Genomic DNA, 17,339 nt, shown 5'->3' with positions numbered 1-17,339 from the left:
TGTTTTAATCCCTGAAACTGTCAGAAAAGGATAAGGCCTAAGATATTTCTTAAGCTGTAATGAAAACAGCACAATTAGCAACAACAACAAAAAAATAACAATTTAAAATAATATTTTTTTCTGGTGATTAAAGAGATGTTTAAGTCCCTCTCTCTCTCCCTGTCTTGTCTGCCACTCACCTCACACCTCACACCTCACACCTCTCCCCCACTCACACTCACACTCACACACACACACACAGTCAGCACACATACATTCCTCACACAGAGTGACAGAGTGAGATCAGATGTCTGACAGTTTTTTAATTTTCTTTGTAAAGTCATGAAACTATGCATATTTCCTCAGAATCACTGGTTTTCTAAATGAAAAATGTTTTTTAAAGGTTTGGAAGCTGCAATTTAAAAATACAAGACGATTAATGTTTCACTTTTTACTGTTATTTCAAAAAATCACCACGACAAAACTGTTCAAGCTATCCAAAATTCATTCGCAATTTAAGTTCCTCAATGTTTTTTCTTGATGTAGACAAAGTTTGGTGTGTATAGTGTACTTCCCCTGGGAGGAGTATGCATTAATTCACAAAAGAAAATTGATCTGATGACTGTGAATTAGAAAGTTGTCCGTCTTGATAAGAACAATTTATGTACCAAGTTTGGTGTCTGTAGCTAAAACTAACCCCCCCACTTTTGACAAAAGGTGGCGCTATAGAGTGCCTCTTCCACGCCCTTTTAAAAGCTTTTGCCATTGTCTAGCTATCTTTAATACTGATATCTGTTTCGAGTTTCATGTAAATCTGAGCTAGTTATCTGCCTAAAAATCACCAGAACAGAACATTCAAGTTTGACACGTTGCCATGGCAACACTATATTAGATATCAATATCCCCACAACAGATTTACATCGGCCGTGTTTTGTCATTATTCTGATGAAGTTTGAAGCAAATCAAGTAAAAATAAGATGCTGAATTCAAAGCGTTCTGAAAATGATTCACTTCCTGCTGCCAGTTGGTGGCGCTATAACTTTGACTCCTAATAGTCACATATATACGATCGGTATCATACAACGAACAAACCAATTAAGTTTGATCAAATTCAGCAAATGTATGTGGATGTTATTATACATTTCCTGTTTCTCATTTCTCGCCATAATTTCAACGCCTCGCCACGGGCAAACCATTCGAGATATCAAAAATCTCTTCGCAATTTAGCATCCCCAATGTCTTGAGATCGTGTTCACCGAGTTTTGTGGTGAACGGGTGGAGTTCCTCAGAGGAGTATATCAAATTCCAGAGCATGTGTTTTTCATAAAACTCTAAATAGCCAACTTCCTGTTGGGCGGAGCTTATGACATGCAGTGTGAAAGTTGTTTGGTTTGATGAGTTATATATATATGTACCAAGTTTCATATCTAAACATGCAAGTATGCATGATATATGGCCCTCGGTACTACAGGGGGCGCTGTAGAGCCCCTGTGCCACGCCCGTGTATCAGACTCTGCCCGGCCCTAATGGCCGCAGGTTCCAAGGTGTGTGCCAATTTTCAAGAGTTTTTGAGCATGTTAAGGACCCCAAAAGCCCCCGAGACCTTAGAAAAAAATTAGAAGAATAAAAAAAAAAAAAAAAAAAAAAATAATAATCCTAAGGAAAACAATAGGGCTCTCGCCCTCCAGGCTTGAGCCCTAATTAAAGCTGCAAGCAGCGATGAACGGGCCCTCGCACCCGGGCTCACCGCCATCGTGTGGCTTTAGTAAAAAGGTGAACGTTGAGAAATATGCATTTAATGTCCTAAATATAAGTGGAATATATCAAAGTATATCCCATATATATGCCAATCTTACCGTTGCCAGCAGGTGGCGCTATCATTATAATTAGTGGTGGGCAGAGCGAGGCTTCATGAAACACTGAAACAGTTGAAGCAAAGTGCCGTATTTGTTTCGAGGCTTCGAAACTTTACCGACACCCGTCTCCACGGTGACACCTAGTGGCCAATTGCCCATGTTATCTGAAACAACTTTGACAACAAGCCATTTAAAAATAAATACAAATATTTTGTTTTCGTTAATGTGGTGATATTTTAAAATCCTATAATAATATCCTATATAATCCTATATCATAATAATAACTAGGTTATTTTGGTCATGAAAAATGAATAAAACAAATAAATCCACAATGGTCTAATTTTTTTTTTTTTAAAGATTTTTATTCAAAAATATTAATTGCTCTGCTGTGGAAGGGCTTAGCCTACTTCTTTTTTTACTGATAGTTTCTCCAGCCTTAGAAAAAATCCTCTCACAAGGGACACTTGTTGCTGGCATGCATAGATATGTTTTAGCAAGGACATACAAATGAGGAAAAATCACAGCTCTCTCTTTCCAGTAACTTAGTGGATCATGGGTTCTTGGCAAAAATGCATCTTTTAGGTACTTTTTAACTTCTACTGTGGCACTGTGTATCGCCTGGGTTTCATGGATACGACTATCAAAAAGTTCCCATAAACTGTCCTGGGTTTCTGTTGTTGATGTTGTTGTTGATGATGATGATGATGGGCCTGATGTTGACTGTGGCTCTGAATGAAAGTAAAAACAACAATTAGTTACTAAGTCTAAACTGACAGCATATATGAAGTATAAGTCACATAATTATTCAGATGACATAACTCCATAATGTCAGATGAAGAGTGAAACTGCTTACCAGGAGTTGCTGTGTTTGAACGCATCAGCGAAGCACACTCCAGTGTGATCTGCTTTTCAGCCTCCTGGGCTTTGGCAGGATTTCCAAAACCCACATTTTTGAACCTTGGGTCCAGCAGTGTAGCCAGAGCCAAGGCTCTGAATGACTCGTACCCACCACATCTTGAGTGCAGACCTTCTTGCAGGTGTGTGCGTGTTCAAAACACAAGCAAACCATATTGGTTATATTGATAAAAAATAATATGACAGTTGTGGCCAATACATTACATACAGTAGTATGGTCATTGTGGCCTACCTAATTGTGCAGTTGATTCCTGTGCTGATTGGCCTTTTTTCTGCGATAGCTTGTGCTGCAACATCCTGTAAAGTGGTATGAGCTTTGAAGCAGACACTCTCTGTTCCTCTGACAACTCTGTCGTTGCGAGTTTGAAAGGCTGCAGTAGTGACAATGATTCTTGTATAATGTTATACTCAAAACTTGTCAGCGGAGCAGTATCACTGTTTAAATTTGATAGCGCTGCACCCACTGGCTCTCGTTGCTCATACAAGCGCTGCAACATGTCGTAAGTGCTGTTCCATCTTGTGTCCACCTCCTGCATCAGTTTCAGAGCTGGTCTGCCCATCAAGCCCTGCATCTCCACAAGCTTGTCCTTTGCTTTGCAGCTGGATCTAAATAACCCCACTATCTTTCTGGCTTTCTGTCGTATTTCATTGATGAGTGGGGTTTGATCTAGGGCCTTTTTTACAATTAAATTTAAATTGTGGGCAAAACATGGGACATGTCGAAGGTTCAGTAGCTGGGCACTTAAGATCATGTTGGATGCATCATCAGTCACCATACACTGAACTTTGGTGGTTATTCCCCACTCGGCCATTAGCAAAGCTTTAGCCTCCATGAGATGCTGGGCTGTGTGTGTTTGGTAAAACCTCCTTACACCCAGTACAACAGTTGCCAGCTTTGCCTCTGGTGTTATGTAGTGGCAAGTAACACCAAGGTATCCGTCCATATTAATGGAGGACCACATGTCAGCTGTAAGGCTAACAAAATCTGCCTTTTTTAGGTCCTCCATTGTCTTCTCCTTAGAAATGTTGTACCTTTCGGTTACCATCGTTTTAAGTGCCTTCCGGGATGGGAGGACATAGCTTGGATCAAGTTTGTTCACAAAAGCCATGAAATCCTCATCCTCCACGATAGTGAAGGGCTGCAAATCCTTTACCACCATGTCTACAAGAGCCTCATCCAATTCCCTCTGTCTGCCTTTTAAAAGAAAATAAAGATAAAAGATTAAAAGTACTTTCACAAAACTAAATTTCAAAAAAAATAAAAGCTTTTTCAAGTTTGGAAAAGTTTATGCTCAGTGTGCAAAGACAGATCAAATACAATATAAAATTACAACAATTAGGAAAACCAAAATGTTGTCTTCAAGCCTATAAAAATATCTATGTAATACAGTGACTAAGTTTGTGAGATGTTACATTTACATATTCAGAGTGAAGCTGTTTTCAACATGATTGGGAGTTTTGGAAAAGATTGACGTTACGTTGTAAGGCTGGTGGACACAAGCCTAAGTCTATTTAAAACTATGGACTTTCTAAACAGTGTTACATGAAGTACATATTATATCAAACAATGTATACCTTGTTTAGATGGCCCAGCAGTGTCAGTAGCAGGCCTAGGTACAGGGGGAATGTTACCATCCTCTGCACACTGCAAAATGGCAGGATGAGTGCTCCTCAAATGGCGCATCATGGATGATGTATTGTTGAAGTAGGCTAGCTGCCTATCACAATACATACATCTCACTTTATTTGGGGTTTCCAAATGGAAATGCTCCCACACCACAGATTTACGGCATCTCTTCTGTGGAGCCTCCATTTCTATCTATTCTATTAATGTCTATATATATCTATCTATCTATGAATCTATATATTTATGAAAGTATATATATATATATATATATATATATATATATATATATATATATATATATATGAATCTCTCTCTCTCTCTATATATATATTAATATATGAATCTATATATAAATTTATATATCTATGAATCTATCTATCTATATATATATATGAATCTATCTAAATTCTATATCTCTAACTACTGTGCTATCTGTCAATATCTAACTTAGCCTATATAAATGTGTCACTATATCTATCCTAACTATCTGTCACTGTCTTTAGTTTATCAGTAAATATATTTAAATTAAATGTAACCTAAATATAACTAACTAAATCGCACTATAAATGTCAATAAATCGTAAACGCTATCTCAAAATCTTTCTCCTCTCACAAAAACCCACGAGGTGAAGGTGCATTAACTCCTCTTTTAAACTTTGTGGCAGTTGAGACAGATGTGCGATTGTATGGTTTGTTCCCGCCCCTGTCAATCAAACGCAGACTCGGCAAGCGTGCCACCTGTCGGTCGAGACACTTGTGAAACGCGCAGAAGCTTCGTTTAGCCATAGTCACGTGACATGGGTGTTTTGAATCACAGTTCGGAGCAGTGTTTCGAAACATCTACGCTTCGGGATCTCGACACTGTGTCGAAACGTTAGTTTCGCGTCAGCCATCCCTAATTATAATGGAATATTGGCCTTCAGAGGTGTTCAGGCCAGGACTCTTATCAAACATGTGAAGTTTGGGGAAGATTGAACATTTTATGCTTGAGTTACAACAACTTCTCTTGCTGTGGCAAGACATCAAATTTTGTCATGCCGCCATGGAAACACCCTTTAACAAAAACTCAAGATCTTCAAAAGTTAACATTGCACAGGCCTTTAGATTAGACTGACCACAAAATATATGTTAATCTCAAAATAATTATAGGAGTAGTTTGTTGCAGCGTAAAACATGTCACTTCCTGTTGCCAATAGGTGGCGCTATGACTATAACTGAATGTGGGCATGTAGATCTGTTAAGGGCAGATGTTTTATCTAACATGTGAAGTTTGGGGCAGATTGGACATTGTATGTCTGAGTTACAGCAACTTCCTTTTTCATGGCGAAACATCGAAATTTGTCAAGCCACCATGGACACGCCCTTTAACGAAATCTAAAGATCTTCGCAATTTAACATCGCAAAGGGCTTAAGATTACACTGACCAGATTTGGTGTTGATCTGAATAAATCTCTAGGAGGAGTTCGTTAAAGTACAACCCCTGAAAATGGCAAAAACAACGCCAATTTTGCAGAGAAAATTCTAAATAACCGACTTCCTGTTGGGATTCGGATTTCGTACCAAGAGACTTTTTCGTAGGTATTGGTGTGTTACATGTGTATACCGATTTTTGTACATGTACGTGAAACATAGCTCGAGGCACACTCTGTTGAAAGTGTGTAGGTGGCGCTATCGAGCCATTTTGCCACACCTGATGGAATTTTGACCTTCAGATGTGTTCAGGCCAGGACTCTTATCACACATGTGCAGTTTGGGGAAGATCGGACATTTTATGCCTGAGTTATAACATATTTTATTCCCATGGCGAGACATCGAACTTCGTGACGGCGCCATGGACACGCCTTTTAACGAAAACTCAAGATCTTCACAACTTAACATCGCACAGGCCTTTAGATTAGACTGACCACAAAAAATACATTGATGTCATAAAATTTCTAGGAGTAGTTCATCGCAGTGTAAAATATGTCACTTCCTGTTGCCAATAGGTGGCGCTATGACTATAACTGAATATGGGCATGTCAATCTGTTCAGGTCAGGAGTCTCATCAAACATGTGAAGTTTGGGGCAGATTGGTCATTGTATGTCTGAGTTATAGCAACTTCCTGTTTCATGGCGAATCATCGAAATTCGCCAGGCCGCCACGGACACGCCCATTAACGAAAACTCAAAAGCTTCGCAATTTAACATCGCAAAGGCCTTCAGATTAGGCATAGCAAATTTGGTGTTGATCTGAATGAATCTCTAGGAGGAGTTCGTTAAAATACAACGCATGGAAATGACAAAAATGACACAAAATTTGCTCATAATATTAGGAATAACCGACTTCCTGTTGGGTTTCGGATTTTGCTCCAAGAGACTTTTTTGTAGGTATTGGAGAGTTACATGTGTATACCGATTTTCATACATGTACATGAAACGTAGCTCGAGGCGCACACCGTTGAACGTGTATAGGTGGCACTGTTGAGCCATTTTGCCACACCCACTTCTGAAACCCATATCAGACGTAAATTTTCGCCAGTTCTGAGGTGTGTGCAAAGTTTCATGACTTTTCGAGCATGTTTAGGCCCTCAAAAATGCGATTCATTTTGGAGAAGAAGAATAATAATAATAATTAAAGCTGCAAGCAGCGATGAACGGGCCCTCGCACCCGGGCTCACCACCAGCGAGTTGCTTTAGTAAAAAGGTGAACGGTGAGAAATATGCATTTAATGTCATAAATATAAGTGGAACATATCAAAGTATATCCCATATATGTGCCAATCTTACCGTTGCCAGCAGGTGGCGCTATCATTATAATGGAATATTGGCCTTCAGATGTGTTCAGGCCAGGACTGTTATCAAACATGTGAAGTTTGGGGAAGATCGAACAAATTATGCCTGAGTTACAACAACTTCTCTTACTGTGGCGAGACATAAACATTTGTCATGGCGCCATGGACACGCCCTTTAACAAAAACTCAAGGTCTCCACAAGTTAACATTGCACAGGCCTTTAGATTAGACTGACCACAAAATATATGTTAATCTCAAAAAAATTATAGGAGTAGTTTGTCGCAGCGTAAAACATGTCACTTCCTGTTGCCAATAGGTGGCGCTATGACTATAACTGAATGTGGGCATGTAGATCTGTTAAGGGCAGAAGTTTTATCTAAAATGTGAAGTTTGGGGCAGATTGGACATTGTATGTCTGAGTTACAGCAACTTCCTTTTTCATGGCGAAACATCGAAATTTGTCAGGCCGCCATGGACACGCCCTTTAACGAAATTTAAAGATCTTCGCAATTTAACATCGCAAAGGGCTTAAGATTACACTGACCAGGTTTGGTGTTGATCTGAATAAATCTCTAGGAGGAGTTCGTTAAAGTACAACCCCTGAAAATGGCAAAAACAACGCCAATTTTGCAGAGAAAATTCTAAAAAACTGACTTCCTGTTGGGATTCGGATTTCGTACCAAGAGACTTTTTTGTAGGTATTGGTGTGTTACATGTGTATACCGATTTTTGTACATGTACGTGACACGTAGCTCGAGGCGCACTCCATTGAAAGTGTATAGGTGGCGCTATCGAGCCATTTTGCCACACCCAATGGAATATTGGCCTCCTGATGTGGGCAGGTCAGTACTCTTATCAAACATGTGAAGTTTGGGCAAGATCTGATATTTTATGCCTGAGTTACAACAACTTCTACTCCCATGGCGAGACATCGAACTTTGTCACCGCGCCATGGACACGCCCTTTAACGAAAACTCAAGATCTTCACAATTTAACATTGCACAGGCCTTTAGATTAGACTGACCACAAAAAAGACATTGATGTCATAAAATTTCTAGGAGTAGTTCTTCGGAGCATAAAATATGACACTTCCTGTTGCCAATAGGTGGCGCTATGACTATAACTGAATATGGGCATGTCAATCTGTTCTGTTCCAGAGTCTTATCAACCATGTGAAGTTTGGGGCAGATTGGACATTGTATGTCTGAGTTATAGCAACTTCATTTTTCATGGCGAGTCATCGAAATTCGCCAGGCCGCCACGGACACGCCCTTCAACGAAAACTCAAAATCTTCGCAATTTAACATCGCAAAGGCCTTTAGATTAGGCATACCAAATTTGGTGTTGATTTGAAGAAATCTCTAGGAGGAGTTCGTTAAAATACAACGCATAGAAATGGCAAAAATGACACAAAATTTGCCCATAATATTAAAAATAACCGACTTCCTGTTGGGTTTAGAATTTTGCTCCAAGAGACTTTTTTGTAGGTATTGATGTGTTACATGTGTGTACCGATTTTCATACATGTACGTGAAATGTAGCTCGAGGCGCACACCGCTAAACATGCATAGGTGGCGCTGTCGAGCCATTTTACCACGCCCACTTCTGAAACCCATATCAGACGTAAATTTTCGCCAGTTCGGAGGCGTGTGCAAAATTTGGTGACTTTTTGAGCATGTTTAGGCCCTCAAAAATGCGATTCATTTTGGAGAAGCGGAATAATAATAATAATAAACGGAGCAATTCCAATAGGGTCCTCACACCATCGGTGCTCGGGCCCTAATAATAATAATAATAATAATAATAATAATAATAAACGGAGCAATTCCAAGAGGGTCCTCACACCATCGGTGCTCGGGCCCTAATAATAATAATAATAATAATAATAATAATAATAATAATAAACGGAGCAATTCCAAGAGGGTCCTCACACCATCGGTGCTCGGGCCCTAATAATAATAATAAACGGAGCAATTCCAAGAGGGTCCTCACACCATCGGTGCTCGGGCCCTAATAAATATAGCTGCAAGCAGCGATGGCGGGCTCAAGCCGTCAGTGCAACGCCACCCCGGTGGCATCGGGAAAACTGTGCCCAGCGGGCATAAGCATTTACAGTAACCCTCTGGCAATCAAATTTTAAGGGATATGGCAGTTAAAGGGTTAATCCGACCCATCTAGACTTTGAAATCACATACACAGAACAATATATATAACTTTAGTAACACTTTATTTTAATATATATAAAAAATTTATAAGTTGTGCATCGTAGCTGACACCTAAATGAACACATTACAATTGGTTTATGACTGCAAGTCTTTCTCCTCAAATGCTATTGAGCTTCAAATTTGCTTTTGAGCCCATGTGAAAAAGTAGCATAATTTACATATGACTTACAGTTTGTTTTAATAAATATCAAACATTCAATTTAATGGTGCATTATAGCTGTCACCTAGATGAACAATTACAGTTGTTTTTATGACTGTAAGTCATTCTCTTCAAATGCTACTGACGTTAGAAAAGTGTATAACAATATCACATGTAACTTTAGAGACGGTCCCTAAATTTGAGACTCTCGTATGTCCAATGTCAAGCCAACTTTATGCCTGTTTTTGTTTAGTTTTTTACTTTATTTTTCTTTTCTCTGTGCCGGATTGCTAATGTCTTTTACCCGGGCATAGATGTCCATCCATCGATTACGAACATTCATCCGCAAATTTCCGAGCGGTCGCGAGCGCGGATGGGAGAATGGCGCATGTTTTATTTTTTTTGAGCTACTGGGATGGTGCCCCCTCTGGGAGTTGGTGCCCTACGAAGACTGCGTATTCTGCATATAGGGAGCGGCGGTACTATCTGGAAGATATATTCCTCAAACCGTCGTACAAGAGGAGGTGATGCTAGTACTTCAAGCATCTCTCAAAACCTATCTGTTCATAAAGCCTATATATAAAGTCTTAATATAGTATTCCACAATATGTGCTATTCTAATATTATTGTGGTTTTTTATTGACATCGTTATTTGCTGTTATTTTTTGTTTTAATATTGTTACTGTTGTTACTTGTTGTACGGTGACCTTGAGTGGTTTGAAATGCGCCTTAAATAAAATGCATTATTATTATTATTATTATTATTATTATTATTATTATTAGCTGTACACTTGATACAAAAAAAATTAAATATAAACTTATGCAATTGTATATATATGTATATATAGTGTGCAGTTTTCTTTTATTGCATCTTGAAATAAATGTTTCTGAGTTCTGTGTTTGTTTATTTTTTTTATTTTTATTTTTTTATTTTTTTTAGGAAGATTACAGCCTTTAATCTCCTCAAAATAAATGTGCATATAAACCATGAACAATTTAATTATAGCTGTATTTATAAAATGCTTACTAATGACTATTAATTTTGGGAGAAGGCTATATAAAGCAGCCACAGTTGATGTTGAGGCCTAAGATATTTCTTAAGCTGTAATGATGAAAAAACAACAACAACACAAAATTGCTTTTTTTTTCTGCTGGTGATTAAAGAGATGATTAAGTCTCCCTCCCTCTCTCTCTCTCTCTCTCTCTCTCTCTGACACCAAGCCCATCCCCTCTCCCACACATTCACACAAACTCAGCACACACACTTAACACACACACACTTAACACACAAACACACACACACATTACCCACAGTGACAGAGGGACAGAGTGACATCAGATGTATGGTAGTTTTTTAATTTTCTATCATCCATATAGTGTTGTATAGTCATGAAACTATGCATATTTCCTCAGCATGACTTCTATGTGTACATTTTGTTGAAGTGTTTGGAAGCTGCACTTAAAAAAATAAAAGACATTTACTGGTTCCTTTTTTACTGTTATTTCAAAAAATCACCATGACAAAACCATTCAAGCTATCCAAAATTCATTCGCACCTGTTCTGTAAGCTACATTCTTTAAACAGTGGTAAAAGAGGATGTGGTGCTGATCCTTCAAGAGTCACTCCAAACTTATCTGTCCATAAAGCCTATAAAGAATTATTCTTAATACACAGTATTTCACAATACTTCAGCATATTATTCTAATTAAGTGAGGGTCATTTTATCAGTAAAATACATATTATTTTTCTTTGAAAGATTTCTATAAATGATTTAAATCATACTTGTTTCTACAATAATTATTTAAAAGTAATCATATAGCGCCATCTGGTGGCCATTATTGGTACTAAGAATTGCAAGCTTGATTTTATATGTTATGATAGTTTTAATTTTAAGCTGGCTCTTGAAAATGATAAAGCTATGAAACTTACTGTGCTTCTTTCAAATGATGACTTCTACCTATATAAAAAATTATGAAGAGTTGGAATAAAGAATGTTAAAGATATAGTAAAATAACTATTGTATTTTTTTATGTTACTTTAATAAATCGGTTTGGCCACACCATTTAAGGTATCCTAAACCCATTCGCAATTTAACATCTTCAGTATATTGGCATCATGTTGAAAAAGTTTGGTGTGAACTACTTGTGTCTTCTTGGAGGAGTATGATTCATTTACAGGCTAATTTGATCATAAATCCACAATAAAATTTCTGAGTTCTGTATCAATCTGTGTTGTTGTTTGTTTATTTTCATTTTTTTATTTTTCATAGGAAGATAACTGACCCTTTACTCTCCTTTTTAATAAATGTGCTTATAAACCAAGATCAAGCTATTTATAGCTGTATTTATAAGCTGCTTATTAATGACTATTTAAGTTGGGACAAGACTTTATAAAGCATGAACTGACTATTTACTAATGAGTGCAGTTATTATAAAGTGTTACCAATGCATTTACTAATGTTAACAAATTAGACATTATTTTACAGTGTTATAAAATCCTTTAATGACTTATAAGCATTTGTGAAAGTTCTGCTTGCATTACAGCTTAGTCTTCATCTGTGAGCTGAACAGTTTTACTGTTACATCCATGAGATTATGTAAATTAAGATAAATGTCATGTCACAGGATGGAATAGGTCAGTATCAAATGAGATTGAAATTATTATTTGCAGCACAAACAAGTATTTTTAGAATTTTGTTTTTAATTCCTGAAACTGTCAGAAAAGGATAAGGCCTAAGAGATTTCTTAAGCTGTAATGAAAACAGCAATGTTAGCAAAAGCAACAAAAAATAACAATTTAAAATACATTTTTTTTTTCTGGTGATTAAAGAGATGATTAAGTCTCTTTCTCTCTCTCATTGTGTCTGCCACTCAGCTCATGCCCATCCCCCACTCACAGACACACACACACACACACACACACACACAAACACTCTCAGTCAGCACACATACATTCCTCAAACAGAGGGACAGAGTGAGTTGAGATGTCTGACAGTTTTTTAATTTTCTTTTAATCATACAGTGTTGTAAAGTCATGAAACTATGCATATGTCCTCAGAATGATTTGATCTCTGTATGAATTTTTTTTTAAGTGTTTGGAAGCTGCAATTTAAAAATACAAGACAATTAATGATTCCCTTTTTACTGTCATTTCAAAAAATCACCACGACAAAACCGTTCAAGCTAACCAAAATCCGCTCGCAATTTAAGTTCCTCAATGTTTTTTCAACATGTAGACAAAGTTTGGTGAGTATAGTGAACATTTCCTGTGAGGAGTATGCATTAAATCAGAGCTCAATTTAAATATTCAAATCAAAATAGCCGACTTCCTGTTGGTCGTAGCTGATGACTGTGAATTAGAAAGTTGTCCGTCTTGAAAAGAACAATTTATGTACCAAGTTTGGTGTCTGTAGCTAAAACTAACCCCCCCACTTTTGACAAAAGGTGGCGCTATAGAGTGCCTCCTTCACGCCCTTTTAAAAGCTTTTGCCATTGTCTAGCTATCACTAATACTGATATGTGTTTTGAGTTTCATGTAAATCTGAGCTTGTTGTCTGCCTCAAACTCACCATAACAGAACATTCAAGTTTGACACGTTGCCATGGCAACACTATATCAGATATCAATATCCCCACAACAGATTTACATCGGCCGTGTTTTGTCATTATTCTGATGAAGTTTTAAGTAAATAGAGTAAAAATAAGATGCTGAATTCAAAGCATTTGGAAAATGACACACTTCCTGCTGCCAGTTGGTGGCGCTATAATGTTGACTCTTAATAGTCCCATATATACGATCAGTATCATACAACGAACAAACCAATGAAGTTTGATCAAATTCAGGAAATGTATGTGGATGTTATTAGACATTTCCTGTTTCTCATTTCTCGCCATAATTTCAACGCCTCGCCACGAGCAAACCGTTCGAGATATCAAAAATCCCCTGGCAATTTTTCATCCCCAATGTCTTGAGATCATGTTCACCTAGTTTCGTGGCGAACGGGTTGAAAACCTCAGAGGAGTATTTCAAATTCCAGAGCATGCTTTTTTTAAACAGCCCTGAATAGCTGACTTCCCGTTGGGCGGAGCCTATGACATAGAGCACGAAAGTTGTTCAGCTCAATGAGATCTATAAGTGTAGTGAGTTTCATATAAATACATGCAAGCGTGTGTGAGCTATGGTTCAAGATTTCTGACGGTGTTCCAGGGGGCGCTGTAGAGCCCCTGTGCCACGCCCGGGTCCCAGTCTCTGTGGCGTCCTGATGGCCGCAGATTCCAATGAGTGTGCCAATTTTCAAGAGTTTTTGAGCATGTTAAGGCCCCCAAAAATGCCCGGAAGGTTTAAAAAAAAATAAAAAAAATAATAATAATAATAAGAAAAATCCTTAGGGGAACAATAGGGCTCTTCGCCCCTTCGGGCTTGAGCCCTAATAATAATAATAATAATAATAAACGGAGCAATTTCAAGAGGGTCCTCACACCATCGGTGCTCGGGCCCTAATTAAAGCTGCAAGCAGCGATGAACGGGCCCTCGCACCCGGGCTCACCGCCATCGTGTGGCTTTAGTAAAAAGGTGAACGTTGAGAAATATGCATTTAATGTCCTAAATATAAGTGGAATATATCAAAGTATATCCCATATATGTGCCAATCTTACCGTTGCCAGCAGGTGGCGCTATCATTATAATGGAATATTGGCCTTCAGATGTGTTCAGGCCAGGACTCTTATCAAACATGTGAAGTTTGGGGAAGACTGAACATTTTATGCTTGAGTTACAACAACTTCTCTTGCTGTGGCAAGACATCAAATTTTGTCATGGCGCAATGGAAACGCCCTTTAACAAAAACTCAAGATCTCCAAAAGTTAACATTGCACAGGCATTTAGATTAGACTGACCACAAAATATATGTTAATCTCAAAAAAATTATAGGAGTAGTTTGTCGCAGTGTAAAACATGTCACTTCCTGTTGCCAATAGGTGGCGCTATGACTATAACTGAATGTGGGCATGTAGATCTGTTAAGGGCAGAAGTTTTATCTAACATGTGAAGTTTGGGGCAGATTGGACATTGTATGTCTGAATTACAGCAACTTCCTTTTTCATGGCGAAACATCAAAATTTGTCAGGCCACCATGGACACGCCCTTTAACGAAATCTAAAGATCTTCGCAATTTAACATCGCAAAGGGCTTAAGATTACACTGACCAGGTTTGGTGTTGATCTGAATAAATCTCTAGGAGGAGTTTGTTAAAGTACAACCCCTGAAAATGGCAAAAACAACGCCAGTTTTGCAGAGAAAATTCTAAATAACCGACTTCCTGTTGGGATTCGGATTTCGTACCAAGAGACTTTTTTGTAGGTATTGGTGTGTTACATGTGTATACCGATTTTTGTACATGTACGTGAAACATAGCTCGAGGCGCACTCTGTTGAAAGTGTATAGGTGGCGCTATCGAGCCATTTTTCCACACCTGATGGAATTTTGGCCTTCAGATGTGTTCAGGCCAGGACTCTTATCACACATGTGCAGTTTGGGGAAGATCGGACATTTTATGCCTGAGTTATAACATCTTTTATTCCCATGGCGAGACATCGAACTTCGTGACGGCGCCATGGACACGCCTTTTAATGAAAACTCAAGATCTTCACAACTTAACATCGCGCAGGCCTTTAGATTAGACTGACCACAAAAAATACATTGATGTCATAAAATTTCTAGGAGTAGTTCATTGCAGTGTAAAATATGTCACTTCCTGTTGCCAATAGGTGGATCTATGACTATAACTGAATATGGGCATGTCAATCTGTTCAGGTCAGGAGTCTCATCAAATATGTGAAGTTTGGGGCAGATTGGTCATTGTAAGTCTGAGTTATAGCAACTTCCTGTTTGATGGCGAATCATCGAAATTCGCCAGGCCACCACGGACACGCCCATTAACGAAAACTCAAAAGCTTCGCAATTTAACATCGCAAAGGCCTTCAGATTAGGCATACCAAATTTGGTGTTGATCTGAATGAATCTCTAGGAGGAGTTCGTTAAAATACAACGCATGGAAATGACAAAAATGACAAAATTTGCTCATAATATTAGTAATAACCGACTTCCTGTTGGGTTTCGGATTTTGCTCCAAGAGACTTTTTTGTAGGTATTGGAGAGTTACATGTGTATACCGATTTTCATACATGTACATGAAACGTAGCTCGAGGCGCACACTGTTGAACGTGTATAGGTGGCGCTGTTGAGCCATTTTGCCACACCCACTTCTGAAACCCATATCAGACGTAAATGTTCGCCAGTTCTGAGGTGTGTGCAAAGTTTCATGGATTTTCGAGCATGTTTAGGCCCTCAAAAATGCAATTCATTTTGGAGAATAATAATAATAATAATAAAAATAATAATAATAATAATAATAATAATAATAAACGGAGCAATTCCTAGAGGGTCCTCACACCATCGGTGCTCGGGCCCTAATTAAAGCTGCAAGCAGTGATGAACGGGCCCTCGCACCCGGGCTCACCGCCATCGTGTGGCTTTAGTAAAAAGGTGAACGTTGAGAAATATGCATTTAATGTCCTAAATATAAGTGGAATATATCAAAGTATATCCCATATATGTGCCAATCTTACCGTTGCCAGCAGGTGGCGCTATCATTATAACGGAATATTGGCCTTCAGAGGTGTTCAGGCCAGGACTCTTATCAAACATGTGAAGTTTGGGGAAGATTGAAAATTTTATGCTTGAGTTACAACAACTTCTCTTGCTGTGGCAAGACATCAAATTTTGTCATGGCGCCATGGAAACGCCCTTTAACAAAAACTCAAGATCTCCAAAAGTTAACATTGCACAGGCCTTTAGATTAGACTGACCACGAAATGTATGTTAATCGCAAAAAAATTATAGGAGTAGTTTGTCGCAGCGTAAAACACGTCACTTCCTGTTGCCAGCAGGTGGCGCCAAGACTATAACTGAATATGGGCATGTGGATCTGTTAAGGGCAGAAGTCTTATCTAACATGTGAAGTTTGAGGCAGATTGGACATTGTATGTCTGAGTTACAGCAACTTCCTTTTTCATGGCGAAATATCGAAATTTGTCAGGCCGCCATGGACACGCCCTTTAACAAAACCTCAAGATCTTCGCAATTTAACATCTCAAAGGGCTTAAGATTACACTGACCAAGTTTGGTGTTGATCTGAATAAATCTCTAGGAGGAGTTCGTTAAAGTACAACCCCTGAAAATGGCAAAAACAACACCAATTTTGCAGGGAAAATTCAAAATAACCAACTTCCTGCTGGGATTCGGATTTCGTACCAAGAGATTTTTTTGTAGCTATTGGTGTGTTACATATGTGTACCGATTTTCGTACATGTACGTGACACGTAGCTCGAGGCGCACTCCATTGAAAGTGTATAGGTGGCGCTGTCAAGCCATTTTGCCACACCCGGTGGAATATTGGCCTCCAGATGTGTGCAGGTCAGTACTCTTATCAAACATGTGAAGTTTGGGCAAGATCTGATATTTTATGCCTGAGTTACAACAACTTCTACTCCCATGGCGAGACATCGAACTTTGTCACCGCGCCATGGACACGCCCTTTAACGAAAACTCAAGATCTTCACAATTTAACATTGCACAGGCCTTTAGATTAGACTGACCACAAAAAAGACATTGATGTCATAAAATTTCTAGGAGTAGTTCTTCGGAGCATAAAATATGACACTTCCTGTTGCCAATAGGTGGCGCTATGACTATAACTGAATATGGGCATGTCAATCTGTTCAGTTCCAGAGTCTTATCAACCATGTGAAGTTTGAGGCAGATTGGACAT

At 38.5% G+C, this 17,339-nt stretch overlaps 2 protein-coding genes across 2 annotated transcripts in view; one reads left to right on the top strand and one right to left on the bottom strand.

Moving 5' to 3' along the window:
- The window catches only part of LOC127984365 (cyclin-dependent kinase 19-like), a 132,169-nt gene extending 122,078 nt beyond the window's left edge, over positions 1 to 10,091 (top strand). The window contains exon 12 of the mRNA XM_052587011.1: positions 9,826 to 10,091. Coding sequence (XP_052442971.1) covers positions 9,826 to 9,981 — 156 coding nt within the window. The 3' untranslated portion in view covers positions 9,982 to 10,091. The remainder of the gene's footprint in view (positions 1 to 9,825) is intronic.
- Positions 2,513 to 4,642, bottom strand: LOC127984367 (zinc finger BED domain-containing protein 4-like). Its single transcript, XM_052587013.1, has 3 exons — positions 4,326 to 4,642; positions 2,689 to 3,945; positions 2,513 to 2,563 (listed from the first exon to the last, which is right to left on the bottom strand). Exons 1-2 carry the CDS (start codon positions 4,561 to 4,563, stop codon positions 2,969 to 2,971), a joined length of 1,215 nt encoding a protein of 404 aa, XP_052442973.1. The 5' UTR covers positions 4,564 to 4,642; the 3' UTR covers positions 2,513 to 2,563; positions 2,689 to 2,968.
- Positions 10,092 to 17,339: the final 7,248 nt, after the last annotated feature.

The sequence above is a fragment of the Carassius gibelio genome, chromosome B20, assembly GCF_023724105.1.
Source record: "Carassius gibelio isolate Cgi1373 ecotype wild population from Czech Republic chromosome B20, carGib1.2-hapl.c, whole genome shotgun sequence".
Classification (NCBI taxonomy): Eukaryota; Metazoa; Chordata; class Actinopteri; order Cypriniformes; family Cyprinidae; genus Carassius; species Carassius gibelio.
This window is presented reverse-complemented; position numbering and strand designations above follow the sequence as displayed.

What these genes read in the sequence shown, in the direction of transcription:
- LOC127984367 (XM_052587013.1), bottom strand. Translation starts at nt 4,563, where the DNA reads ATGGAGGCTCCACAGAAGAGATGCCGTAAATCTGTGGTGTGGGAGCAT. An exon ending in TGCTGGGCCATCTAAACAAG is followed by an intron (nt 3,946 to 4,325) that starts GTATACATTGTT and finishes TTCTTTTAAAAG; the next exon opens with GCAGACAGAGGGAATTGGAT.